The sequence below is a fragment of the Podarcis gaigeae genome (assembly GCF_964106915.1).
Source record: "Podarcis gaigeae genome assembly, chromosome: 12".
Classification (NCBI taxonomy): Eukaryota; Metazoa; Chordata; class Lepidosauria; order Squamata; family Lacertidae; genus Podarcis; species Podarcis gaigeae.
The window spans coordinates 40,066,045-40,093,761 of record NC_139688.1 but is presented as its reverse complement, the minus strand read 5'-3'; the positions used below and the strand labels follow the sequence as shown (position 1 = coordinate 40,093,761).

The window sequence follows — 27,717 nt, the reverse complement described above, 5'->3', positions numbered from 1 at the left end:
CCTGCAGAATCCAAGAGATGCCACCTACGACAGAAGAGAAGTGCTTCCAGAGCATAAAGCCAGTATATTTTCTGTGTCTGTTTCAGATCAACACTACACTGTGAATTCTATTTGCAATATGACATTTAAAATAAGATGTGAATCTTTGGTGCTGCTCAGCTGTGGAGTTCAAAGGGTTTCCTCTGCCCATCTGTTCATTCCATGCAGCCAAAGGGATGGAAGCTGTTTTTCTCGACCCAGTTGGGTCCAGGGGTTTCTCCTTTTCTGCCAAGCTGCTCAGGAGGGAGCCTGTGGTATCCAATATACTTTCTTTTCTCTTCAGCATGCGAGGAAAGCTGAAGCAAGACCAGACTGATTTTGTCTCTTGCTGGAAGTCAGGAACCATCCAAAATTTGAACCAGAGATATTCTGTACCATTCCTGTTGTGATGCAATAGTAAATTCCCATCCTATAGATCAGAGTAGGGGGCCCTGTGGTTCTTCAGATGTTAGTGGACTACACCACATGGCACCCGTAACCATTGCCCATGCCTAGCTGGGGCTGATGGGAGTTTAAGGCTGTGGTAGTAGAGAGTCGGGACGCCGGTGGCGCTGTGAGTTAAACCACAGAGCCTAGGACTTGCTGATCAGAAGGTTGGCGGTTCGAATCCCCATGATGGAGTGAGCTCCCTTTTCTCGGTCCCTGCTCCTGCCAACCTAGCAGTTCGAAAGCACTTCAAAGTGCAAGTAGATGAATAGGTACCACTCCAGTGGGAAGGTAAACGGTGTTTCCGTGCGCTGCTCTGGTTCGCCAAAGCGGCTTAGGAATGCTGGCCACATGACCCGGAAGCTGTATGCCGGCTCCCTCGGCCAGTAAAGCGAGATGAGTGCCGCAACCCCAGGGTCGGCCACGACTGGACCTAATGGTCAGGGGTCCCTTTACCTTTACTAGTAGAGAGTCAGGGGAGGTCCACAGACTTACAGAAAGAAAAAATACTGCTATGTTGAAGTAAGAGTAGTGAAATTGCAGCTAAGAAGCTCAAATCATATATATGACTGACACTATTCTTGGAAATTAAACCAACATCCATTCAAAAACTTTACTTAAAGAAATGTATAGTTATAGATGAATAATATTTACAGTCACATGCTTCTCCAAGTTTGGGCCCACGGTCTCTTCTTCTAACTTCCAAACAACTGTATTTCCCACTTTTTCCAGAGCTCATCACTCAGTCTTCTGTATCTCAGTTAGGCCATGCCTTGCAGCTCCTATGAGAGATTTCCACTTATACTTTCTCCTGCATCTTTGCCCTTTTTCTTTCAAGCAGAGAAGATGCACTCTAACACTTTATTGAACTTAGCAGTGTTCACAGTGAAGTCTAAAGCAAATTCATCTTGCTTCACATAAAATGTAGTCTTTCCTTCACTTGATACCTCTCCCATGTGGCCAACATTAGCCAATCACATGAGAACTACTAGAGAATCTCTTGAATTCAGTTACCAACCAATCCAATTTAAACACATAGGACTGCATACAAGAATTTTCGATTTCAGTGAATTAAATTACCATACTTAACATACTAGCACTAGTATGCACTGGCTACGGGATTCAACTTGCTTCAGAAAATAAGCTGTATATTCCAGAGCTACTCTGTATCTTACTAATTCAACTTGTTATTAGATCTAACAAAAAAGAAGCTCAGTCCTGCTTCCAGATGGTCCTGCACTCTTGCTGCTTTCTGAAGACTTCAGCCTCTGGTGCTGCTGTAACAGTGGCAGTGATAACAGATGCCCAGTGGCAGCAGAGCAGGATGGTTCCTGGGGAGCTGCCCTGACCCATCCTGACTGTTCCTTTGCAGCTCACCTAGGCACAATGTCCATGGCATTTGCCTGCCTGCCTGCCTACCTACATCACCTCACTGCTGTTCTGTCTCCACATTGCAGCAGCCATGCAAATTGCAGTATGGCAACATCTGTTCTTGCAAAAATATAATATAGTGGGATAAAATGCAATTGAGGCCTAGAGCCTCTAGCAAGCAGAGGTTCTTCGTGTCATGCTGGCTTTGAAAAATACATAGTCCTTGTCGCAGATACTAATATTGTGTTTGAAGCGACTGGATTTGATAAAACTGACTCCTTTTGGAAATGAAGCATTGTCCAGACTCATTAAAATATTATTCCAATTTTACTAGCAGAACTCTTCAAAAAAATAGAACATAAACATCAACTGTACATCAAAAATATCCATACAATATCTTCTGCTGTCCAGCACAGGCTCAGCATCTTAGAAAACCTAGAGGCAAAGGTCCTTCTCTCTCCACAGCCTGCATTCTAGCCTTCGTTGGCCTTCATTGGCCTTTCAGGAGAGCTTCATTACATCTTCACTCCATGAAATTTGGGAGACAAACACTCAAAGGCTACTCCCTTCAAAATGGAGATTTGCAACCCAATACCTTCATCACATGATCTAAGGTTACAACACTCACATGCTAGCTACCAGAGAACAATGATCAGTTAAATAATCATTAACTCAGCAAGAGCTTTCCTTGGTGTTAATCCCCATGTTAAACCTTTTCACCAATACACATTTAGGCATTCTCATTTCAGTGTCAATTAAATCATTATACTTAGCAGTGCCTCCTACAATTATTAACTCTTAACTCTCTTAGTACTAATGCATACTATTCCTCACCAAGTTCAGTAACATGTCGAGGTCAGAGTAGATAAAAAGGGGTGCTTGGACGTGACCTAAATCTTGAAAGATAACCTCGATTCTCCCCCACAATGGCAAACTATCTTATAATTGATCTCCCTGTTGAGAAATGGCAGAGACTTCCAAGTTCTGCTGCATCATTCCACCAAATGTCTCTGTGTCAGGAGCCTTAGATAAGGAACTGTTGTAATTTGGGAAGACCAAGAGGCACTGACAAGTGACTCTTTGTCATTATCTCCACTTAGTAGGGTTGGGTATTGCACAACAACCTGAGAAGGAATCTAAGGAAGTAAGCAGATGGAAGTATTCATAAAATATCCCAGGATCCTTTGCCTCTGTGAAGAAAGGCTGCTGATTTTGCTTTGAACCAAGAACCGCAGGCATCTGTGGCTATGTAAACAAGGCCTCATATTTGTAATGTGCCTTGAAAAAGAGAGCTTGCATGTTGGCCTGGGAATCAGCATGTTTCTTCACCCCACTCCCTCCCTCTTCCCCCCTTGTTTTGCTGCCTGCACAGCGGCAGGTGGTTACAGCTTTCAAAATAGTCTTCAGAAAATGTGCAAATTGAGCCAGAGAGCTATAGGAACATAATTGATTTAATCAGATCACAGCATCTTTCTAAAGTTGTTTGTGGAACTCTACTCCCGAGGTAGAGAAAGGCTCCAGGGTTGCTCTAACAAACTGAAAAGGGGGATTTAGCGCTAAGGATCCCATCTGCCACCTATTTCATTTATAAATGCAAAAATTAATTTGTGGAAAGTTTAAAGGTTTTGTTTAATTAAACTCTAAGTAGTGTTGGAAGCTACTTGGAGTTTAAGATGCAGCTTGCCAGTGTGAGTGAGCTTCCAAATTTTGATGCTAGCTCTGCCAGTGACCTGCCATATAGACCTGGGCACATCACTTTATCCCTCAGTGCTTCTGACTCATCTTTCACCTGACATTAAAGAATGACTGAGAATACTTTCAGAGGTGGCAGACAACAGATAAGTGATTACCAGGAGCCAAAGGGGTGGGACTCATAATATGCTACTTACGAGAGAGAGAGAGACTGAAATTGCACTTGGGTATCTACATAATATTATTTTTACATGATTGGCAGTTGAAAAGAGCACAAGGAGTTAGAAGAATTTGTCTTTGGTAGTTTTTTGAATAGGTTCAAGTGGCATCAGGAAACCAGAAATAACCAGGCAAGAAAAGTAGGATGCACAAATAGGGCCGCTTTATATGACATAAGGTAGAGGTACCCCTGCCCGTATTGGCCAGTCTTGCCAGACTCTAGGGTTGTGCGCTCATCTCACTCTATAGGCCGGGAGCCAGCGCTGTCCGCAGACACTTCCGGGTCACGTGGCCAGCGTGACACGGAACACCGTTTACCTTCCCGCTGGTAAGCGGTCCCTATTTATCTACTTGCACTTAAGGGTGCTTTTGAACTGCTAGGTTGGCAGGCGCTGGGACCGAATGACGGGAGCGCACCCCACCGCGGGGATTCGAACCGCCGACCATGTGATCGGGAAGTCCTAGGCACTGAGGTTTTACCCACAGCGCCACCCGCGCTATATGACATAGGAACATAATAAACATAGGCAACTACATAGGGGCGAAATGAAACCATGTGTGTGGAATATCCCCTGACTCGATCAAGCTCATAAGCCTGTTGACTGGTGAGTCTACAGGGCCAGATTTAGGTTTGATGATGCCCTAAGCTACTGAAGGTACTGGGGCCCTTTATATGTCCTGCTGCCCTTTGTCAACAACAAATTGTCACTTTTTTGTGTTGAATATATGCTATATGGTAGTTTATGGACCTAATAGGTATCTAAAGCCATTTGCACGTGCAGAATGTAGGCACCCTATCTACAGAAATGAGCAAACCAGTGATATTTGAGGGAGCAGGCTAGCAAGCGGGGCCTTTTGCTGTATGTAGGTTTTATTTTACAGTGGTACCCTGGGTTACATACGCTTCAGGTTACATACACTTCAGGTTACAGACTCCACTAACCCAGAAATAGTACCTCAGGTTAAGAACTTTGCTTCAGGATGAGAACAGAAATTGTGCAGCAGCAGCGCAGCAGCAGCAGGAGGCCCCATTAGCTAAAGTGGTGCTTCAGGTTAAGAACAGTTTCAGGTTAAGAACGGACCTCCGGAAAGAATTAAGTACGTAACTAGAGGTACCACTGTATTTGTTTTTAATCTTATATTTATATTTAATCCAGGTGTTTTTTTCCTTTAAATTTTTTGGGGGCCCCCAAGAGTGTGGGGCCCTAAGCTATAGCTTGTTTAGCTTATACATAAATCTGGCAGTGTGAGTCTACCTTGCAGAGAGTAAAGTTGGCCTGCAATTTGAAATCTTTCCTTCTGCCAAACCCTTAAGGTGAGGTCTTCCTGACACCCCCTTGGGGCTGCACCAATTTCAACAGGTCTACTTTGAGTATGACTTAGCTGGGTGTCACCCAGTGGGAATAACTAAGCAGTACAGCATCCCAAATGTTTATTTTCAGCCCCAAAGTGGAGGTGACTTCGTACTTGGTGGCTGGCTAATTGCTTTGGGATCTGTGGGGATGAGCTGCAGTATCTCAATTTAGTGGTTTTCTAGGGGTGCGAAGCAAAAGAGTTTTGTGTCTGTGGGATCAATACATCTTTGCTCCGAAGGCTCGGGTCTCCTGGGGAATCACACCTGCTGAGGCAAGAACTATATACATTCATGGGAAAATAATAAAGAAACGGAAGCAAAATGAAATGGAGGTTGCATCTGAATGCTCCTATCCCTAGGCCAGCCCAGCTCCGATATCAGATATGAAAAGGTATTAAATGAGAAGTGTTCATGCCTGGAGACAGATAACAGGGAGCTGCTAATAGGATCTTAATGTGTTAGAAGAAACCCACTAGGTACTGCTCTGTGAAAAGGGGATAGCCTTAGCAATGCATTGACCTTATGTACAGAGCAAAGGAGCATCAAGATTCCTCCCCTTCTCTTGCCTGCCTGCCTGCAAAACAGCATTTAGCTTTGATTTTAGTTTTTAGCTTTTATATATCCTGCCAAACATCCCCAACAGGGCCGCAGAGGGTAGCTTACGATAAAGACAGACAGAAATACAATACCTGCTTAACTATGAGCATCAAACCCCGAAAACCTATAGCACATATTAGCTGCAAGCAATAGAGATTTTAAAGAAGAACAGCCAGATTAATTGGATGCTTTATATACGTTTTATATTCTGAACTTCTTACTCTGCCTAGAGCCTTTTGGATCAGGTGAGATTAACCCAATAATAGAAAGCTAATACATACCAGCTGATTATATGGCAGACAGCCTGCTTCCTATAGCATATGAATAATAGCATAGTTATATACTTTAGGTGCCTTTGGCTTCAATGAGAGAGAGAGTTAAGCATAGGCTTAACAGGTTGCCGATAAATGTGTTATCTTGGAGCATTATGGGCACAATAATGTCCTGGGCAGGATGCAGGCGCACGTATAGGGTTGTCATATTTTGAATAGCAAAAAAGAGAACACATTTGTTGACTTCTACTTTTAACTATGGATCATTATGGCAACTCTCATTTTAAATACCCCTACTATATGTAGGCTATAGAAGCTGTGATATATTGCAAATAGCAATGTTCTTAACTTTCAACAACAAAATAATAATAGTTACAGATAGGTAGCCGTGTTGGTCTGCCATAGTCAAAACAAAAAAAATTCCTTCCAGTAGCACCTTAAAGACCAACTAAGTCAGTTCTTGGTATGAGCTTTCGTGTGCATGCACACTTCTTCAGATACACAGATGTATCTGACTTAGTTGGTCTTTAAGGTGAACTGACTTAGTTGGTCTTTAAGGTGCTACTGGAAGAATTTTTTTTGTTTTAAAATAATAATAATAATAATAATAATAATAATAATAATAATAATAATACATATTGCTCCCTCACTTGCGACATGAAGGTATTTGGGCATATGTTCACATCTTTGTGAACATAAGTGTGCACAGAAAAAAATTATTAAACTGTTTAACGTGTGCATTTGGACTCTTCTTAAGGGCAGGGGGATGTTAACTCTCGCCTTCCCAGATTCCTTCTCCAAGATCTTGTAGCTGAGCCAGAATCTAGTTCAGCCGCAAGAGAAGCGATTTATACAGTATGTAGCTAGTTTAAGATGTTGCTCTGTCGTGCTTCTTTGCTGCAGACCAGCTTAGCCGTGTGTCTTAGATTTGAGTCTAATAAACTAGGAACATTTTATTGGATTACTGTACAGTGGTACCTCGGGTTAAGAACTTAATTAATTCTGGAGGTCTGTTCTTAACCTGAAACTGTTTTTAACCTGAGGTACCACTTTAGCTAATGGGGCCTCCTGCTGCCACCACGCCACCGCCGCACGATTTCTGTTCTCACCCTGAAGCAAAGTTCTTAACCCGATGTACTATTTCTGGGTTAGCGGAGTCTGTAACCTTAAGTGACTGTAACCTGAAGTGTCTGTAACCCGAGGTACCACTGTAAACAAAAAAACCAAATGAAAAACCCCATTTTGCCAAAATTTAAAAATCCACTCGGGTAGAAATTTTTATCCTGAAAAAGAGGACATGTATGAAGAAAAAGAGAACATCTGGCAACCAAACCTGAAAAAGAGGATGTGTACTGAAAAAAGAGGACATATGGCAACCTTACACATAGGAAGCTGGACAAGAAGCAAATATACACAGGGTATACTGTATTTGCATCACCACTGACCACAGCCATTGCTCTTCCACTGCTGGTGGGTCCATGGATGGGCTTCAGGGGGTCCGTGAACTGGGTGTGGAATGCAATGAAATGCAATAAAATGAATCGTATGCAAAATGTGCTTTTTCTGGGTATTGGCTTCATAGCCTTCCTCACATTCTCAAAGGGATAAACCTCCATCACAATGAACAGGAATTGTGTAAGAACATCATCCCGGTCTGCCCAAATCCTTATGCTTTGGCTGACAGAGGGCATCCCAGACAAAATTACTTCTCTCTCCTCCCAAACCTTCCTCTTCATTGAGTACTTTCTCCATATCCACAGACAGCATTGTCACCCAGCCTGTTATCCAGGCATAAAACCCAGGTGTGTTCACATTTAATCTGTTTTCTAGTGCTGTCACTTCTCCTGACACAACAGAAGGACGTGTGGATCCAGAATTGGCCTCCACAGTCACTTACGGATACACTGTTAAGACTGTGTTCATGGAAGACAATCTTACTTGGCTATGAGTGATCTCCAAAAAAGAAGAAAAACTTGGCTTCCCATCTCCTTCTGTAGCCAGCACAAAGTCCATGCCCTTAACTGTAAAACTATCCAGCACCTTGACCAACCCCATCTTTGGGCTCACATATGACCCTTGGAGAGTTGCCCAGAAGCAAAGGACCGTAGCTCAGTGTTAGAGAATGGGTCCTCCTTGCAGAAGGTTCTTGGTTCAATCCCTGGCAGAGCTGGGGCAGACTCCCTGTCTGCAGTGGCGTAGCGTGGTTTGTCAGCACCCGGGGCAAGGCAAGTAATTTGTGCCCCCTAACCTGTGGATTTGCACCCCCTAACCCGTGGATTTGCGCCCCCTAACTCTAACCCCCAGATGTTGCGACCGGTGCGGCCGGCCCCCACGCTACGCCACTGACTGTCTGAAATCCTGAAAAACCACTGCATGTCTGTGAAAGGCAATATTGGGTTAGACAGACAAAAACTGTGACAATATGAAATGAGACTGCTGGTCTTAAAAAAAGGGGGAGGGGGTTTGCTGCCCCTGCTTGCAGCTAAACTGAAATATCAGATTTTAAAGATCCTTGTTACCTTACCACTGACATAATTGTTCTTTATGGCTTTGGTAAATGCTACTGCTTGGCAAAAGCAGGTTTTGCAACAGGCAAGCAGGTGTGTTTCGGCAGCTGGAACAACAGAGCTGTCAAAGCGAATCCTCCCCCCCCCCCGTCTCCTCTGTATAGATCTGCTGGGTATGCCAATGAATAATGGATTGTGAGCGATCATACATCTCCTTCTGGATTATATGAGCAGGTGAGGACATTCTAAACTTATGTTAATTACTCCATAAACACAGCCGGATAATAGCAGGCTGAAAAGCCTTTGAGGGGGCGACGACAGCCTAGGATTTGCTCTCACCAAACCTGCTTTATTTCATTATGAAGAAGACAATCACAATGCATTGCATTCTGCTTCGGGAGGTTTGCATTTTTCTGTTGGTTGGAGCATATTAATTCCTGGTATATTTTTGAACCCCAAGTTGCTGGTTCTTCCCTACGCATCTTAGTGGGCACCTCCAAATGTTGGATTTGGGCCTGGTCAACAAGGGAAGCAGAATTCATTAGCGGAATGGCCTGTACTATTGTCATAGCCTTCAAGATGAGATATAAATCTCAGCCAATGTTTTAATGATTACCCCTGTTTTCATAATTATAGCAACTGATTACATGCTTTCATTTATATGTTGACAAACTCTTCTATGACTCGTTAGCTACAATTATTTGGAGGGTTAACACCCTACCCCACCCTCCAAAATTTGTCCGTTTCAAATTCTCTGGAGCATCCAGTTTAAAATAATGGGCCGCTGGAATAAATCCACTGCTTCTATAAGGAACAAGCTCCCTCGTGAAATGATTGACAGCAGAAGCAATAGATAAGCATAATGAATCTTCAGTATTAACTTGCATAAAGATGCATGAGGATAAGTTATCCTGTTAGAAAAGCTATTTTGTTCACTTAGGCCACAAATGCAGCAGTATTGATACTGAATGTTTGCCGAGGGATATTCTGTGACATTTCAGCTAGAAATTGTGGGTTATTCACTTGATATCCTCATCTGCATAGAAGCTAGGGGCAGCCTACTGGGAGGGGAAGATACAAATGTCTGTAGCAGGTTCATATTGGGAAAATAGCAGAGATGATGATGATGATATCACTTCTCACAAAGAGAAGGGTGTCTCAAGTGACTCGCCATGAAAAAGGCAATAAAACCGTACATAAAGCAACAAGAAAACACAATATCTAAACATGTGCATACAAAAATATTTTTAAAAACCCAAATCATATCCACCCCACTAAAATATCAGCACTAAAACAGGCAAGCTCCCCCCACCGCTAACTCACTACTCTCAAATTTAGCATAATTTTTTTAGCCTTGCATCTAAAAGTGGGCAGTGATGGTGCCAATCTTCCTTTCTACTGTGCCACTTCTCATCTCATTTGGCTCTTGTACTTTCTTCTTGCTGCTGTAGTATTTATATACATCAATTATATATCATACATTTTGTATATTAAATAGGCTGAACTCTGCTCTTCACTCCTTGTGCGATTTGGTTTGGTTTCTCTGTCTCTGTCCAGCTCCTGCCTCCCATACGTTCCATCTACTGAGAGTTACAGTGGAGCAAAGGGCCAGGCTGAGAAAACGAATTTCCTCCCTCTCTTCTGCTCTCATTTTAATGTTTGATGTGCTCCTTCTTGTAATTCTATAAGCCTCTCTCCTGCTCATCTTATATATAAATATCTTGGATTTCTAACCCATGCAAAATTGTTTTATGCAAAACAAAACAAAAGCCAACGGGCTTAATGAAGAGATATGTACCTCTAAGAAGGGGAAACGAATGCCTGAGACCTGTGAGCCGTCTGACGTGGGATTGCCACAAACACCCAACAAAAAAAGCACCTACAGTTCCAACATGCTTCTGTATTCCCCTTCTGAACTGGAAACAAAAAGGAAGGGAGTAATTTGACCGTAGTTGTTGGGGGTATTCTTTTAACCAAACACAAAAGGGGTGATGTCATGGACTGGTTAGATGCAAAAAATGGTGGGAACCCCCAAGGGAAGAAGGCACAGAGCCCAGGAGGGGTGGTGGGACAATGTGGAGTGGCTACAGGAAGGAGACTGGGAAGAGGAGGTAACCATAGCTGTCAACCATCCCTTATTTGGCGGGAAAGTCCCTTATCCCAGCGCTGTGTCCTGCTGCTGTCCCTTATTGATGATGTCACTTAAATTTCCCGGGTTTCAAAGGAAGCAGCTCCTCTCCTCTCCCTCCCTCCCTGCCAGCCGACTGGGGGGGTGGAGCTTGCATGCCTTGTGCCAATCAAATCGGCCGCGTTGCCTGGGGACTCGCCTTTGCTCAGCGCTTCCCAGCGGAGAGGTGACGGTGGTTTTCCTTGCTGCATCCCCTTTTCCGGGGTGCTGTGCTGTGGGAACCACTGCTTGAGGCCTCGTTTAGCTGCTGGCTGGGCTTTCTGCCTTTGGCTCGGAGGGGCTCAGAAGTCGAACATATCTGTGCTTGGAAAGTCTCTTATTTTGGCTGCTGATCCCTTATTTTTGAGGCTGCTGGTCCCTTATTTTCAAATCTGTAAGTTGACAGCTATGGAGGTATCAGAAGCTGAAGAGGTAACAGGGCTGACTGAGCTGGGGTGAATCTGTGGCAGAGAGAAGTCCAGAATCAGAGGCAGAAGCTGAAGCAAGAGAGTGGGATGAGGAGGACCAAGAGGCAGAGATGAATCAGGCTGGTGAAGAGTCATGGGTGTCTCCCCCTCCTGCTATGACAAGCTTCCTTCCCCATTTGTCTCCCAGTACCAGAAGAGGCATAAAAAGGGTGGATAGGTTGGCTGCACACAGGTGTAGTCTCCGATTGCTTGGAAAAGGCCATGGAGAGGAAGGAAGGTGGGATTTTTTTTAGTCTCAGCAACTGATTTTCATGGAGTAAGACCACTGAGAATGAGCTGCTCTGCTCAACAGGCCTGACACTCAACCAAATCTGTGGAGAAAGTGTTTTTTTTGCTAATAAAGAGTTAACACCAACTTTGAACTGTGTGATTACTGGCTGGCACACTCCTGTGACAGGCGAGGATTAGTGCGAGTACCAAGGAAAGGGGAACTGACTGACAAAGGGGCAAAAGGCAAGATTAATGATTGCATCTATAGATAAATCTTGGAGGTGGGAGCACACTGAAAAACAGAAATCAAGGTAGTACAGAAATAGTAAGTTAAAAACAACAACGAAGGATACTAAAATTGAATTTGTTTTAGTTTTATAATGTATAGTACAAAATAATGAAACAATAAACTATCCATGCTGGGATGGCTGTAAGGAAGGCAGCTATAGGTAGAGATAAGCTTCTAAAGGCAGCTGGATTGCAAAACTATCAGAAAGACAATATGAAATGCTCTTACAATCTTCACAAAGCATTGCTGAATGTGGTGGTTTTTCCCTTACCTCAATCAAAATCTCAATTCAGTGTGGCCTGTGATTTTATTTTTAGCTAGAAACACCCTTCACTATACATTTCTGCCCATAGGTTTGTGACCTGTACCTCCCTTTCCCCCCATGGATGCCTTCCCTTTTTCGGTCTCTCCTCTGCAACTATACTCTCACAAAATCTCTGCCATCCAAGGCCCTCTTTACACACACACTGAACCTCACAGGTACCATTTGCCTATGGTGTTATCCCATGCAGTATGTAAATACTTCAGCCAGGGCCAGATTTAGCTTTGATAAGGCCCTAATCTACCGAAGGTAATAGGGCCCTTAATATGTCCAGCTGTCCTTTGTCAACAACAAATTGTGGTTGTTTTTTGTGTTGAATATTTTAGGGAGCAGGCTAGCAGGTGGGGCCCATTACTTATATCATAGGAGCCTACACAACACAAAACACTGTTGCTGTATGTAGGTTTTATTTGTTTTTTATCTTATATTTTAGAAATGTACATCCATTTGTTGTTTTTTCCTTCAAAATTTTTTGGGGCCCCCAAGAGAGTGGGGCCCTAAGCTATAGCTTGTTTAGCTTATACATAAATCCAGCACTGACTTCAACCAGAGGTGAACAACTGCATGGGTTTCCCCCTACCTGATTGGTTCCCCCCCCCCCCAGGAATGGAGAGTCACCTAAAATCACACTCAGTGGTGTTGCACCCTAGATGAATGAGCATGAAGTGTTAGTGGCTGTGCTTACAAATATACACATAAAATCAAGGAGAGCTTTTATGATAAATCAGCTGAGGTTTATTTGCTCCATTAAGTTTCTTGCATTAAGTATTTTATTCTAGATCCAAATGTACAATAGTGGATCGCTGTGCAAGGATCCCATTCATTTCATTCTACATATTTTGTGTTTTCTTTAAATGAAGTGAAACATAACCAATTTATATATACTTTTTGTCAGCAAAAATAAAATGTTTGCTATTGATAGAAAACATTCGCCTCCCCCTTCAAATGACATGAGCTCATAAGCTGTAAAAAATAAATACTTTCCCACCAGTGGCTTCATTTTAATGCTATGGATTTTCTGCAATTCTAGTCATGCTTGAAGTAGACCCACTGAAATGAATGAACATGACTAACTTAGGTCAGTCATTTAAACTAATGCGTCTACTGGTATAGCTTTGGGGCTTTCTGATATTGCTAATTTTCTGTGCTCCCTGTCTCTTACTCTCCAATCCAGAAGAGTGAGTTAAAGGGAATGGAAGCTGAAATACTTCTCCCTTTAACTACAGCTTCTGGCTTACACGGAAAGGTTCAGCTATTAGCACAGGACAAATTATATACCCCCCCATGGGCAATAAAGAAAAGTGATAAGGGAGAAAAATAAAATGTTACTATAGAGATTTGAGAAACCAGGACCCTCGGCTCAATGAAACCCATTTGATAGCTCCACAAATTATAGCTTGAAAAAATGGAACGGTTTGTGGTGAGGGAGCATTCCTTAAATCATGCAGGATTTGCAAAACAATATGTTTCTGGGGGTTCTTTCCATGGAAAAGATCCTTTCCCATACAGGAATATTTTAGTTGTACATCCTAGATCCTAATGAAAACCCTTGCAGTCTTAATATACCCACTTTCCAGGGAGTAAGCTCAATTGAACTCAATAGGACTTATCTTCTTAGAAAGGTGTAGCAGGATTGCACTGTAACATTATCAGGCCATATTATCTTTCGGGGGGGGGGGGAAGACAAATCCCATGTGTATGTTGTTAATTAATTTCAGCATCTAATTCCAATCTTATTATACATAGATGAACAAAGCCTTCTGCAAGAATAGTAGCCAAGTGAATCATTAATAGCAGAATTAGTAGGGAGTACCTTCCCTTTAGCTTAGTTGGCATTACTTCTGAGTAAACCTGAGTAGCATCACACTACATGGTGCCATACCATTTGAAACGAAAGGGTTGCACCTAACGGAGTCACTCAGGTAACGGTAAGGCTTCCTGATACGGTAAGGTATCTGAAGAAGTGTGCATGCACACGAAAGCTCATACCAAGAACTAACTTAGTTGGTCTTTAAGGTGCTACTGGAAGGAATTTTTTTTGTTTTGACTATGGCAGACCAACACGGCTACCTATCTGTAACTGGTAAGGCTTCCATTAGAGGAAAAGGAAGGAAAGCAATTTTCAACTATTTCTCCCCTGTAGCCTCTCTGCGACTTCTATGGAGCTCCCCTAACCCTCTGGAGGAGATTTAGGGTTTGTGAGCAGGGCGGCAGGGGGTAGAGGGAATAACTGAAAATTGCTCCCCTCTCCATTCAGCTGATGGAAGCTTTACCGTTAGCTGAGAGGCCCTGTTGGATGAAACCCACAAATGGATGTTTCACTCTTTTTTTTTTAAAAAAAAAAAGTTAGAACATCTCAGCCTTTAACTTTGGCCTTGATCCAAAGTTGCTTCCTTTGTTCCCCTTAAGATCTCAGATTAGTGGCTGGCTGACCTTGGTAATCATCAAAATATGCCACCTGCTGCTGCTTCATGTGATTTACTGTGCTTTTTTCTCAACCCAAAACAAGGGGTGTATTATTTAGACTAGAATGTGTATGTAATGTTATGCTGACACGGAATCTGTTGTATCGATGTCACACGTTCAAAATGCGCTTCCCTGTTGAAAATAGTTGGTCTGCATACCCCAGAAATTAGCTATTCGGTTTTACAATATTATAAATTGCAATTACATGCCTATTTGGGTAATCCACTTGCCCATTTTATTATTTCTAATGTTAAATTTATGTACAAAAGTGCAAGCCAGTTGATAAATATCCCCTGCTGATTTAATGACTATTCATTTTTATGGTGGGGAAAAGCTTAAGTATTTGCTTTAAAAGGTATTTCAGAATTATTTGCTTGTGATTCTACAGCCTGAGATATAACTCCCAGGCCATGGTTTTGGTTGAAGACGTTACCTCCGATTCTCCGGTTTTACTCTGAAATGGTTACCTGACCTTTAAAAAATAAAGGATAAAAGTGATGATGTGCAATAGCAATAAATAAGGACATTTGTTATCAACGATTAAAGTAGTACAGTTCACATGTTGTTACACAGTTTTCTGATTTAACATTGTATAAGCCACCTGGCTTTTATTCTCCTGTAAATAAAACAGTACCCTATTCTTGATTTGTATTCTAACGGCATGAACAAGTTCATTGCAAACTGCATGCAGAGAAAAGGGCTGTATGTCCGCTTTAAGCTAATAATATTTCAATCTAATATGTAATAATGTATACATGATAGTGCATTAATTCTGAAAACGGCAAGCATTGTTACCAAAAAAAGGGAAAACAAAATCTTGATTAGTCTCCTTATAAATATTTTCAATACATATTTCTTACCAAGTATAGAAAAATAGTATTTTTGATAAAGAGGTCTGATTTACATAACAAAGAGCGTGCAACAATTAACCACTCTCTACCAGCTCTATTTGGTTGATTGTCAAGGAGGTGACATGCAGTGGTAATTGTCCCTTCGCCTTTGCAGCACTGGCATAAATACTAGCAGGAGCCTTGATCACCTGAAGCTGATATTGTCTGGCAGCAACAATCAGGCAGTAAGGGGGTGAAAAACCCTTTGCTTCGCACAACAAAGACCTCCTGTGCTAAGGCTCCTCAGTCTTCGTGGTCCAGCTACTTTGTCCCTCAGGAGCTGCAGAGTGTCACAAAAGTCTGTTGAGCAGTCCAGTTAAGCTACAATCTGCGTATAAAAGGCTTTTTCAATGTGCTTCTTAAATCTAGAAATCACCTCTCTGCATATGCGCTGGTCAAACCTTTGCCTTTGCATGGGTCGCCAATTTTTGAGTTCGCAAATTTCCATGAGCATCTGAGGAAAAGGCAAAAATAATAATAATATGTCATGCAGTTTACAAGCTGGCAGTTGTGGAGCATGCTTGAAGGGTTATCACGTCACCGTTTCCATTATACGTTTATGGCTTTGCTATCTTTAATATCCACTGTGCTTTTCATGACATCCAGAGGAAAGTCTTCTGAGGTCTGCGCTGCTGCTGTCCCCGTAGTTCCTTCCAGGTCCCAAGAGCCTGGCAGGTTCTCGAGGCTCAGCGAACTGACCGCTCCCTGACTAAAGCTTCCTTCCTCGGATCTGCTGGGCAACACAAGGTGCAAGGACGTATCCGACGAAGAGCACATGGAGGAGGAAAGAGTTGCTGAAATGGACTGGAGGGGAGTCAACGTGGTGTCCGAACGCGGAGAGGTGCAACTCACAAACTGCAGGTGATCCTTCTGGATCATATGGTAGTGGGAGGGGGAATGTTCAAGGCTCGACGTATAATAGAATTCGCCACCCGTAGAATTTTGAAGGTGGGATTCAGTTCTTGGCGGACCGCTACCTACGGAGGTCGCATCCATGTTCCAGATGCCAGCTATCGTATTGGAATGGCAGAGCTGTGCTTTGGTGCAGGTGACATTCGGAACCTGCATATGCATACACGGCTGGTGTGGAGGCCAAGACATTCTAGTCTGTAAGTTTTCCATGTTGGGGCTCACGGCTGGGCCATGCACGGCGCAAAACTCCGGGGACTTTTGTGCCACGACCAGGTTTTCCAAGAGGTGCATCACATTCTTCATGTCTTTGCTTAACTGAGAGACCTCTTGAGTCAAAGAAGTGACCTGAAATATATATATTTAAAAATATATACATATAAAAATATTTAAACAACATTGTTCAAACGAAAAAGAAATGGTGGAATCCAACTCATGCCCTTGCATTCACAGAAGGGCTTTTGATCCAGCAGATGCCTCCACTAATGGAAGAGGAAAGGAAGATATTTTTTATTGCCAATTCTGCAGACCTTGGAAATCAGGGTGGAAGGTGGTGTGGGATGATGGAAGGGAAAGGGTGAATGGGCAAGAATCACCTCCCATCTTCTCCCATTAGTGGAGCTGTCCGCTGGATGAAAAGCTCTGTCATGAATGTAAGAGTGCCAACAGCATCCCATCCAATACACAGAAGGCAAGTTTCACAACTTAATCCATCTCTCTGGTTCCAGTTGCAAAATTCTCTTTAAGAACAGAGAGGAGTTTATTTCCTAAGGAAAATACCGTATTTTTCTGTGTATAAGACTAGGCTTTTTTCATAAAAAATAATGTCAAAAATTTGGGGGCTTCTTATACACGGATACATCTCCCCCCATTTTCTTAAATCGGAGTCCCCCAAAATAGGGGGGGCGTCTTATACATGGGGGCATCTTATAGACGGAAAAATACGGTAAATCCATTGATTCTTGTTTTGTTTGATATTTGTGCCACTTGTGGTTCACGATTGTGTGCCACAGGAACGCTAACAAATAACCTATTTTAATTTTCATTAAAACCAACTATGTGGGGTCAAAGTTCTTGCATGGGGAGCAAATCAGAAGATTCAAGAACCAAGTCTAAGTTTTGAATTACTTCAGGACCAATTGCTAGGTGCTACATTCCAGTTTGCTGAGTCAAGCTGGAGCCTCCTCAAATCATATTTTCAAACTATTTTAATAATCTGCTTCCAACATGATGAAATAAAAGCCAATTATTAGAGGGGGTTGCTTTTGAAAATAAACCTTTTGGCTTGAATCCTATAATCACTTGCCTTGGAGAAAACCCCACTGAACTCAATAGGCTGTACTTTTGAATTGATATGTACAGGATTGTTCCATTAAGGCTTTGGTGCAGTTCTTCTCCCCCCCCCCCCCGCCAAAAAAAATATGTCGTAAATGTTTGCAAAAGCTCAGCTGAAACTCAACTGAAACATTGGATTGGAGGAAATTAAGGCTGTAGTAGCATAGGAATCAATGAGACTTATGCTAGCCATGATTAAATTTTCCCCATAACTTAGTTGGTCTTTAAGGTGCCACTGGAAGGATTTGTTTTGTTTTGTTTCGACTACAGCAGACCAACACGGCTACCTACCTGTAACTATAAATATTTCCTAGTTTAAGAAGTGGCCGACCACCAAGAATTAACAGTGTTCCCTATCTAATAATATATGTTGTGCAATAGAATGGCCATTTCTTTAATGAAAATTCATAATTTGAGAAGCACTCATCTGGGAAGGCTTATCAAGCATGATAGTTTATATGGGTAATCATATTTTTTTGGAATACATAAAATTTGCTATAGGGACATTGATGGAGAATATACCTCTATATAATGAAAGTAACCAGCTGTAGTCTACAACCCATTTATTCTAGCATTGTTGGCTGAAATAAATTACTTTACACACACTGAACTGAGTGAATTGTGGATTAAAGTTGAAGGGAACCTTCTTTTTTCCCATTTGATTATACTGTACGTAGCTAGCAGGAAAAAAAGCAAATGAAGGTACAAAATTAAAAATTAGCTCTGCGTTGCTTCCAGTAGCAGATAATCAATGTATTTTGCGCGCGATTACTGCCACTGTGCTCACAGAATTAAACTTGTGCAGTTCATCAAATTGATGAAAAGAGGAAGTAATTTGCAGAAAGCAAGATGAGGCTGTACATTAGTTTTCAAAAGGGTAAACGTACCTGTCAGAAAGAGAAAAGGATAATTGTGAAGCATTTGAGTCTTTCTGAACTAAAAGCGTTTCCAATTAGTGTGTGACTTGTACAACTTAACCTGCTCATTACTATAAATTAAGCACCTGACGCTGTCATGGTTAAGTCAAAGCAGATCAAGTAGCCTTAAGTCACATCCAGACACCTTAGAGTCAAAGCATATGCCACTTTAACAGTCAAGATTCAATTCCTGCATCTCCAGGCAGGCCTGAGAAGATCCCCTGACTGAAAACCTGGAGAGCACACTGCCAGCCTCTATAAGGCAACTTCCTATGTTCACTAATTATTAACAATATAAAAATACATTTCATATGCTGAAACTATGGGTTAGGATTCTAAGAGCTTACGTGGTCATTTAAAGGTTCTCTTTCTGACTGAAAAGCTGCTCCTGAAAACTGGGGAACTCTCTGAAATGGCATTTGACAGTGCATGGTGGGAAATTTGCTCAAACAAATATCTTAATTTTACTTCACGTTGACCCTCAGTTTCCACGATTTTGTTTGTTTGTTTCTTTCCCCTCCCCCCACATACCATTGTGTGAAATACTATTTCGTAATGCATTTCTACTTCCAGTTTGTTGGGCTTCATACAAGTGGAGGAAAGCCTAACGACTGTGGTATTAATCTTTAGTGCTTCTGAAATCACATTACAAACAGGTAAGCAGTTCACTATCCATCTTAAGGTGCCTTCAGTGGAGATAATAATAAATCTCAACATTTTGGGGTGCAGTGTTAGTTTTGTATATTCAGCATTTATTTTGTTTTTTATACTACCACTTGCTTTAAGAAATATATAAAAGTTGAAGCAGAAATTCGTTGAAGCTGCACTCCTAAATACATTTACTAGATAGACACTTTCAGATGATCTGCTCATTGTTGAACGTTCATCCTGATTTGCTTGCAAGGATATTAGGCAACATTCGCTATGCGGAGAGGCTAGACAATGCTGCGCTAAACCAAGTGTTATTCCACACTTTCCAATGCATTTTTCTGTCACTTCTCTTATTGGGGAGGGGGAAGTGGGCTTGTTGTGCAGGACCTGCCAACAAACTCTAATTGTGCAACCTTAATGTGACTGACTTTCACACGGATATCTGTCTCTTCATGTGAGCTACCTCACAGGGTTGTCAAGAGGACAAATAATGGAAGAGGAAAATTAGCACGCCACTGGTTCCTGGGAGGCTACATGCAAACCACTACACCACACTGCTCTCCAATTTGTATGCCGTATGGGGACTAATAGGTCTGTGGTGTGGGCTGAGGTCTTGCAGTGGGAGGTGCATGAAGGTGACCCACCACAGTTTCTCATGTCTGCAAATGTACCCATAGGCTCAGCAATGTTACCAAGCCTTCATCTATCTGTGGCACCACACAATTATATTCCGTAGCTAAGTGAACAGGCACTGCACATTGCAACCACTAGGTGGATCCCTCTGCAAGCACTAAACTCTAGGAAGGACCTTTGCCTTTGATTTTCATTCCTGCTATGCCCTGCAAAGGTAAAAAGGTAAAGGACCCCTGGACGGTTAAGTCCAGTCAAAGGCAACTCTGGGGTTGTGGTACTCATCTCGCTTTCAGGCCGAGGGAGCTGGCGTTTGTCCACAGACAGCTTTCCGGGTCATGTGGCCAGCATGACAAAACCACTTCTGGTGCAACAGAAGTGCCAGACGAGTGCCAGAACACATGGAAATGCTGTTTACCTTCCTGCCGCAGCGGTACCTATTTATCTACTTGCACTGGCATGCTTTCGAACTGCTAGTTTGGCAGGAGCTGGGACAGGGCAACGGGAGCTCACCCCCTCACGAGGATTCAAATCGCTGACCTTCCGATCGGCAAGCCCAAGAGGCCTTCCCCACCACACACTTTCAAATGCCATTTCAGAGGTTTACCAAGTTTCAGGAGCAGCTTTTAGACCTGCGTCCCTGCACTATCTGCCAGTACTTGTTTTCCATAGACTTTAATGGGACAAGGAAAACCTTAATTAACTTTGAATTTCAGAACTTCACCAAATCAATGGAAGTACGTGCTCTCTGAATAAAGCCTGAATAAAGTGCACCAGTACTTTCTACAAAAAAATGGAAATATATTATAAACCTGCAGAACAGCAGGTTGAAATGCCCATGTTTCAGCACTTTCAAACTTGATGTACCTGTGCTGTAATGGATAGAGTGTTGAACCATTACACCTAGGAGGCCAGGGGTCTAATCCCCACTCTGCCACGAAGCCCACTGGGTGACCTTGGGCAGTCATTGCCTCTCAACTTAACCTACTTCACAGGGCTGCTGTGAGGATAAGATGGGGAGGACGGGACCATGGTCACCACATTGGGCCCCTTGGGGAAAATATAATAATTAATAGATCATAGTTGTTTGAAGTTTGGCACATTTGTAGAACTCTTCAGGTAGATCCCACATGCCAAATTTCAAAACTGCCAGCTCAGCAGGTATTATTTTTAAAAGCTGTAGAAAGCTGACGTTCATATTGGCAAAACCTTATTTTTGCCCCTCTCCTGACCCTATAATAAAACATGGGTAGCCTTCAGCTGCATCAATTTGCTAGGGGGGTTTGGACTACTGATACACGTTTTAAAGTAATGCATCTCTATAGACATTATCATTTTTGCTAACAAGAGACTTTAGAATTTTGTGAATGCTAAGCATTTCCTATGAAAGTGAAATGCACTTCTGTATTATGCCCCTGCACAAATTTAAGGATCATAGTATGTTTGCTTGATTTTGGTCCATTCTGCTCCAGTAGCTTTTGCTCTGTGGCAAATTACTAGTTCCCCTCCAAAAGGAGAGCTAGGTAGCAATTTTTTGATTGCTAGTAAAGTGCTGTAACACAATTACCTTGTATGAAAGCAGTTATTTGCCCTTTTGCTAGAAAGCTTTTAATCTTGGTTGGAAAGACTGCTAATGAAATGTGTTGCTCCTGGCTACCAATGACCTCCTTTCTCATTTCCCCCCCCTTAAAAATACACAAAAAACTGGAGTAGGGTATTCTAAGAAATAAGATGAAGGTGCTGGAAAAGCTAGGAATTGTGTTCCTCCTCTTACAATCCAATGCATTGGTAGGAAATGTCGTCATGGCCACAGACATACGCTTTGTCTGGGTTGTGCTGCTCATGTGTAAATCGTACACACAAGGGAAAAGCATAGTAAGCTCTCCGTCGCCCTCCATGAGTTCCATTTCATTTCTTTCCACTTCTAATTTTTATATAGCCTTTCTATATTACCATACACAAGGTGGCTTACAGCAACAAAATATACAACAAAGAACACACACCTTATTATTATATCCGATCCAATACAGAAAGTCATAATAAAGCATAACTTAAAAATGAAATGACTTATATCAAATAAAGTAATATTCAATAAGCTAGTTGAATATAATAGTACACAATAAACTTAAACAGCTATAAAAAATATAAATTAAACAGCTCCAAACATCAGCAAATGGGACACGGGTGGCGCTGTGTGTTAAACCACAGAGCCTAGGACTTGCCGATCAGAAGGTCGGCGGTTTGAATCCCCGTGATGAGGTGAGTTCCCATTGCTTAGTCCCTGCTCCTGCCAACCTAGCAGTTCGAAAGCACGTCAAAGTGCAAGTAGATAAATAGGTACCACTCTGGCGGGAAGGTAAACGGCGTTTTCGTGCACTGCTCTTGTTTGCCAGAAGCGGCTTAGTCATACCGGCCACATGACCCGGAAGCTGTACGCCAGCTCCCTCGGCCAATAAAGCAAGATGAGCGCCGCAACCCCAGAGTTGGCCACGACTGGACCTAATGGTCAGGGGTCCCTTTACCTTTACCTTTAAACATCAGCAAATGATAATTAAACAGAAATCCACTCTTAACAATCACAATAAATACTGACTGAACTATGGTCGAGAAAAACAACAGGAAGTCACAATGCATAAAATAAAAAGGACAAAGCACCCTCTCCTTCAAAACTGGGATTCCAAATCGTGCAGGGCGTATCTTTGAGCAGAGAAGGGTCTCCACTTAGATGTCACCTTGTATGTCCTAGAGGGCAATGCAGATCGTGATACAGGTGGTGGAGCTTAGTGCACTTGTCTCCATTTGCCCTGCATGCACATAACATTTATACATAAGCAGTGCATCTGAAAAGTGCTATAGGCTATTGGAACTAAAGATTTATCAATTATCACTAGGCATGAAAAATTAGCCTTACCTCAAGGGTGTTGCTGATCCTAACAAGTTTCATTTCTCCACAAGGAAGAGTAGAACAATTGAAATGACATGAAATTCTCCATACCTCATTATTAAGCCTGTTGATCTGTTGCTTTGCTTCTTCCGCTTTGATGACTAGCACAGCGGCGCCAACTTCATTCTCTGTAATCATAACAATACATACTGTAAGTAGATGGTCATAGAAATCTCGCATCTGTGACCTGATTGCTCATTTAAGTTTCTTTCCAGATTTTAGTTTGTGAAGGAACGATTTGCCTATGTAAAAACAAGTGTTCCAAATCGAGAACCTTTTCTTGATAAGGCTAAATTAATTCAAATATGTAAAGTTCTACCTTTCCTTCAATGAGTTCAGGATAAAGACAACATCAAAAAACAAAAAATAAAAATAAACCACAGTTCCTCTGAAATTGAAATGGCTCAACTAAAGAAAGAGAGGAAGGGATGAGTAAGGTTTGATTGCTTGCATTCCACAGGTTTGTGCTGTGATGCTTGTCACAATTCAGAAATGAGCCAAGTAGCCCTTCTCCCAGCCCCCTCCCCCAACTTTTAGGCTGTCATCTTTCTGCACCACAGAAGGTCTTTGAGATTTATTCTGCATTAGACTGTAAAATCTTGGTTTAGATTTCTTTTGTTCTCTCTGGTGAGCTTGCTATATAGCTGTCTAGGGGGAAAGCAACTGGGTTGTTGTTCTTAAAAACCCCTTAGGAAGGTGGGTGGGACACAGTAAAAGCTTCATTGTTGGGCTTTCTGCATGTGTGTTTATGTATGTAAGTAAGCAACAACAACCATTTTCATTACTGTTTTTTAAAAAAATGTTTTAATTTGGGGCATATGTGATGTACAATAACCCCTCTTCCCTAGCATCAGGTAAAATTAGTTGGCACTTTATTTCATTTTATTAAAATATTTAATGATTTTAAAACTGTAGGAAGTGGGACCTGCAAGAAAATGTTGCAGTGTGGAGCGTTGCTGTTCAGGATTCCAGCCCCTCCCCTCCCCTCTCCCTTCTTTTCTGTGCCCTCTCGCTAAATAGTCTTTCTGTGTTCTGTAGCCACAGAGAATGCTATTTTCCCACACACTCTTCTCCAAATAATTATGGGAACTGTAGGTCATTAAATGTTCTCCTAACAGCTCTCAGCTCCCTTCACAAACTACAGTACCCAGGATTCACTGGAGGGGGGGAGCCATTACTGTTAAAGAGTGATTCAAACGTTTGGTGTGAGTGTGATTGGAATAAGCATATTGTACAATTATTTTATTGTTATGATTAATATGGCTACTCACATCAAGCTTTTGCTTTTCTTGGTGTTGCTCCTCCTCCTCCTCTGGCAACAATTACCTTTCACCACCCACTGCCAGAATTGCACCTTTGGCTTTGGGACTGCAGACTATTGGACCTTAAATGAACACTTTGCTACTTAATATTACCTTCTTACAATTAGGGTCGACTTCTTTAATGGGGCATGCAGAACTATACACAGGGATGGGCCCTGATTTAGGAAGCAGCAATGCCTGTAAGCATCATGATCTTTTTACCTTGTCTGAAAAATGGCAAGAAAAGAAGCCCAGATAACTGGAAAGAAATACAGTAGCTCTACGCTTAACCCCCCTGTCACTCTTGCCCACGATGATCCAGTCACATCTAAGGATTTCTCTCACAGTGTGCAGTACACAAAAGGCAGCCCTCTCTGAAAGGTGCATTATGAATCATTTGTAAGATGGCTAAATATAGCACTAACCCCTGATGGTAGGAGATGCTCTGGAATCCTGCCTGAGTTGTTCAGAGCTAAAGTCAAATGTCTGGCTTTCTTCATTATTGTTACCATCTTCTGTTCCATCAACGATCCTGTTTTGAAAAGGAAAGACAATCTTGGAATAATTGCACAGAAATCAAGCTTCTTTGTCCTCATGAATGGCTAACAATACACACATTTTTTGGGAAACAGAACGTTCATACAATGAACTTTACCAATATTTGAACCTAAAATTGCTTAAAAGAAAAGAGCTGCTATGTTGGTCGACTGATAACGTGGCATAGAAAATTCTATGTTTATCTTTGCAAAGAAAACACACTGAAGTGGATGTTACTGACTTAAACAACATTTTTCCTTAATAAAGGACCACAAGCCTTTGTCTGTCTTGTCAGATCTCATTTCCTCCTGAGGGACTACTCAAACTTTTGAAGAGGAGTAGGGATAAAAGTAGGGATAACCGCTTCCCCAGGTTAGAGGAAATCTGAGATTTCCCTTAGCCTGGAACGCAGCAGAATTTCTGTGATTAACTATGTTGTTCGGAGGAAAAGATCACTCCGCTGTAATATTATTTTGGATTTGATGTGCTCCTTGCAAGCAGAGCCTGAAACTAGATTGTGATGTTTGCTTCATATAGGAACAGAAGATTGAGGTAGGATATTGTGGTGTATACAAAAAAACAACAACAAAAAACAAAAAAACAAGCAAGCAAGCAAACAAAAATAACCCTCTGCACACAATGGCCATAAATTAGAATTTCAGCTCACTGAATAGATGCCCATTCTCATTCCCTGCCCGCCTCCAAAAGGCACAGTGAAACATAACTTGTGTTTTGTGTTGTGCTGTGTTGTGTTAGCAAGAAATAATGCAAGCTGTACTGGAGGTTTTGTAAAAACCCTGGGAGTCGTACATGCTCTCTTTTCGGGCAGGGCCGGAGATTAATGTAATGTTTTTAAAAATCTGACTTGTGAAGTTCCACTCCCTTTATAAACTTTCAAACTGGGCGTGGGGAGAGGGAGCACTGAAGCAGCCAGCTTCAACCCCACTTTGGATCACACACTTAAACATCAGCAGATAGCTCTTTCTGTCAGTAATAATATATGCAGTGGAACCTCTCTGCGTGGGCTCTCAATCACACAGAGAGAGCCTTCTACATTTAACAGTTGTACGAATGGGATGCCTCCACAAGTTTTATACTAAATGCATAAAGGTCAGGAACAGGGACTGGTACTAAGCTCCCAGGCACTTGCACTCTCATTAGATGGCCTGAACGAAGCTTTCTTCTTTGGCAATATGACTGTGTTTCTGTACCTATTGTCCTGTTTTTCATCCATACTTTGTTTTCCATTTCTGTGTTCTTTCTTTCTTAATTGATGAACCCTTTGCCCCACCCTCTCCATGAAGGATTGCCATACATCCAGAATACTGCAGTCGACAGCAGCGTTCGGGCAGAAATCGAGAAGATGTCTGGGAAAATATGGCAGCCTGTGTCAGCAGTGCCATTTTTGCCCAACAACTTGGGGCAAAAGTAAAAAAAAAGTCCAACAACTTTGCCCCAAAACATATTTTCTGTCCAGATTTTCACTGTTTGAAATATGGCAACCCTACCTCCATGGCAGAGTTTGGAAGACGGCTACCCAACCAAGGTGTTGTTTAATTAAGGCAACTTTCCTTAAGTCATATGAATGTTTGTACACTCCATCATTTCCTTTAACTTATCACTAATCTTCCCTGCATTTCGAATAAAGAAAAAGTGCTGCCAAGATACAAAATGGGGGAATATCACTTGTTCAGCCAACCTTTGTTGATAAATGCCTGTGCGAGATTAGCAGTTGTATAACACTCATCAGTAAATTTACTGTAATGAAAGGGATGTGATAATGCAGCATGAAGGAATGAAAATGGATTTATTGAACTATAACCTATTTTACAAAGGTCACTGAACACCTATTAAAGGTGATTACTTTCATTCATAACTGTCCTAAGCTAAAATCAGCAACGTGGCAGTGGAGGAGAAGGTTCCTCCCCCCCCTCCCATTTCTTATTCCTCAGGCACTCCTTCCTGCAGCTAGCTTCTATGGACACAGTTCACTGAGATGTTTCCTGCACAAGCCAAATTGAAATGAATAGGGAAGTAGTACATGCTGTTCCGATTTCTCTCAATGGACCTCATGCAGCAGACCTCCCCACTGGGTTCAGCTTAATGTCTTTCCGAAAGCCTTTCAAGGTGAGAATGCAGTCTGTGAGCATTTTCAGGAGAAGGGAGCTGAACCTCCGTCTTAAAATTTGCATGGGTCAACAAAAGAGAGAGCCTTAAAGCAAACAGCTAAGCACTTTGCTGAGAAATCAAGTGTTTCTCTGCTTTTGCACTGCGGGGAGACAGCTGTGCAAAGGCTGTTGTTACTTAAAAGAACAACCCTCCAAGGAACCGCACAGTCCCTGAGATTGTCTAAGCTGACGGAGCCAAAGGTTGGACAGAATCACTTTATATACAGTATTTTTTGCTCTATAAGACACACCAGACCACAAGACTCACCTATTTTTGGAGAAGGAAAACAAGAAAAAAAAATATTCTGAATCTCAGAAGCCAGAACAGCAAGAGGGATTGCTGCGCAGTGAAAGCAGCAATCCCTCTTGCTGTTCTGGCTTCTGGGATAGCTGCGCAGCCTGCATTCGCTCCATAAGACGCACACACATTTCCCCTTACTTTTTAGGAGTGAAAAAGTGAGTCTTATAGAGCAAAAAATATGGTAAGACATAAAGACATAAGAGCCTGCTGGATCATGCCATCTCGTCCAGCACCCTGTCTTCACAGTGGCCAGTCAGATGCCTGTGGTAGGGTTGCCATGTTTCAAAAAGTAAAAACCAGGACACCTCCAAAATTGTTCAGGTTTTGTTTTTGTTTTTTTAAGGAATCCACCCCATGCCTTTCGGAAATTCCCCTTGGACGTCAATTCCACCTTTGAAATCCCAGCAATGTCCGGGGCATATGGTCAGTGGGAAACCCTGCAAACCTATCAATCAGGCAGCCATAGGCAGGGCTGGGGGCAGGCCTGTCATATGGGCAAGGAAGGTTTTCATATAAAGAGACTCTGCCTAAGCTTTAGCTCCGGCCAGGGAACTTCCCTTCAAAGTGCCTTGAGTGGGTATTTTGCAATTAGGGTATCAATTTTTTATATAAGATAAAATAAAACATACTGCTCCTCCATTCCTTCCAGAGCTCTGAAACGTTCATGAGCCAAGCTCTATGGGCTAGCTCAGGGACTGCATTGTTTCAATGATCC

General features: G+C 42.2%; 1 protein-coding gene and 1 long non-coding RNA gene across 3 annotated transcripts in view; one reads left to right on the top strand and one right to left on the bottom strand.

The window, feature by feature from the left end:
- The first annotated feature begins 13,381 nt into the window (after positions 1 to 13,381).
- LOC310828535 lies at positions 13,382 to 14,283 on the top strand. The gene is made up of 2 exons (XR_014557011.1): positions 13,382 to 13,899; positions 14,055 to 14,283. It is a non-coding gene; the product is annotated as an uncharacterized lncRNA (long non-coding RNA).
- Positions 14,284 to 14,410: 127 nt separating this feature from the next.
- Positions 14,411 to 27,717, bottom strand: part of KCNH8 (potassium voltage-gated channel subfamily H member 8) — a 157,225-nt gene continuing 143,918 nt past the window's right edge. For both annotated transcript variants that reach the window (XM_083705591.1, XM_083705592.1), the window contains 3 exons: positions 24,422 to 24,528; positions 22,747 to 22,823; positions 14,411 to 16,566 (listed from right to left, as the gene is read on the bottom strand). In XM_083705591.1, the coding sequence (XP_083561717.1) occupies positions 15,859 to 16,566; positions 22,747 to 22,823; positions 24,422 to 24,528 (892 nt within the window). In that variant the 3' untranslated portion in view covers positions 14,411 to 15,858. The remainder of the gene's footprint in view (positions 16,567 to 22,746; positions 22,824 to 24,421; positions 24,529 to 27,717) is intronic.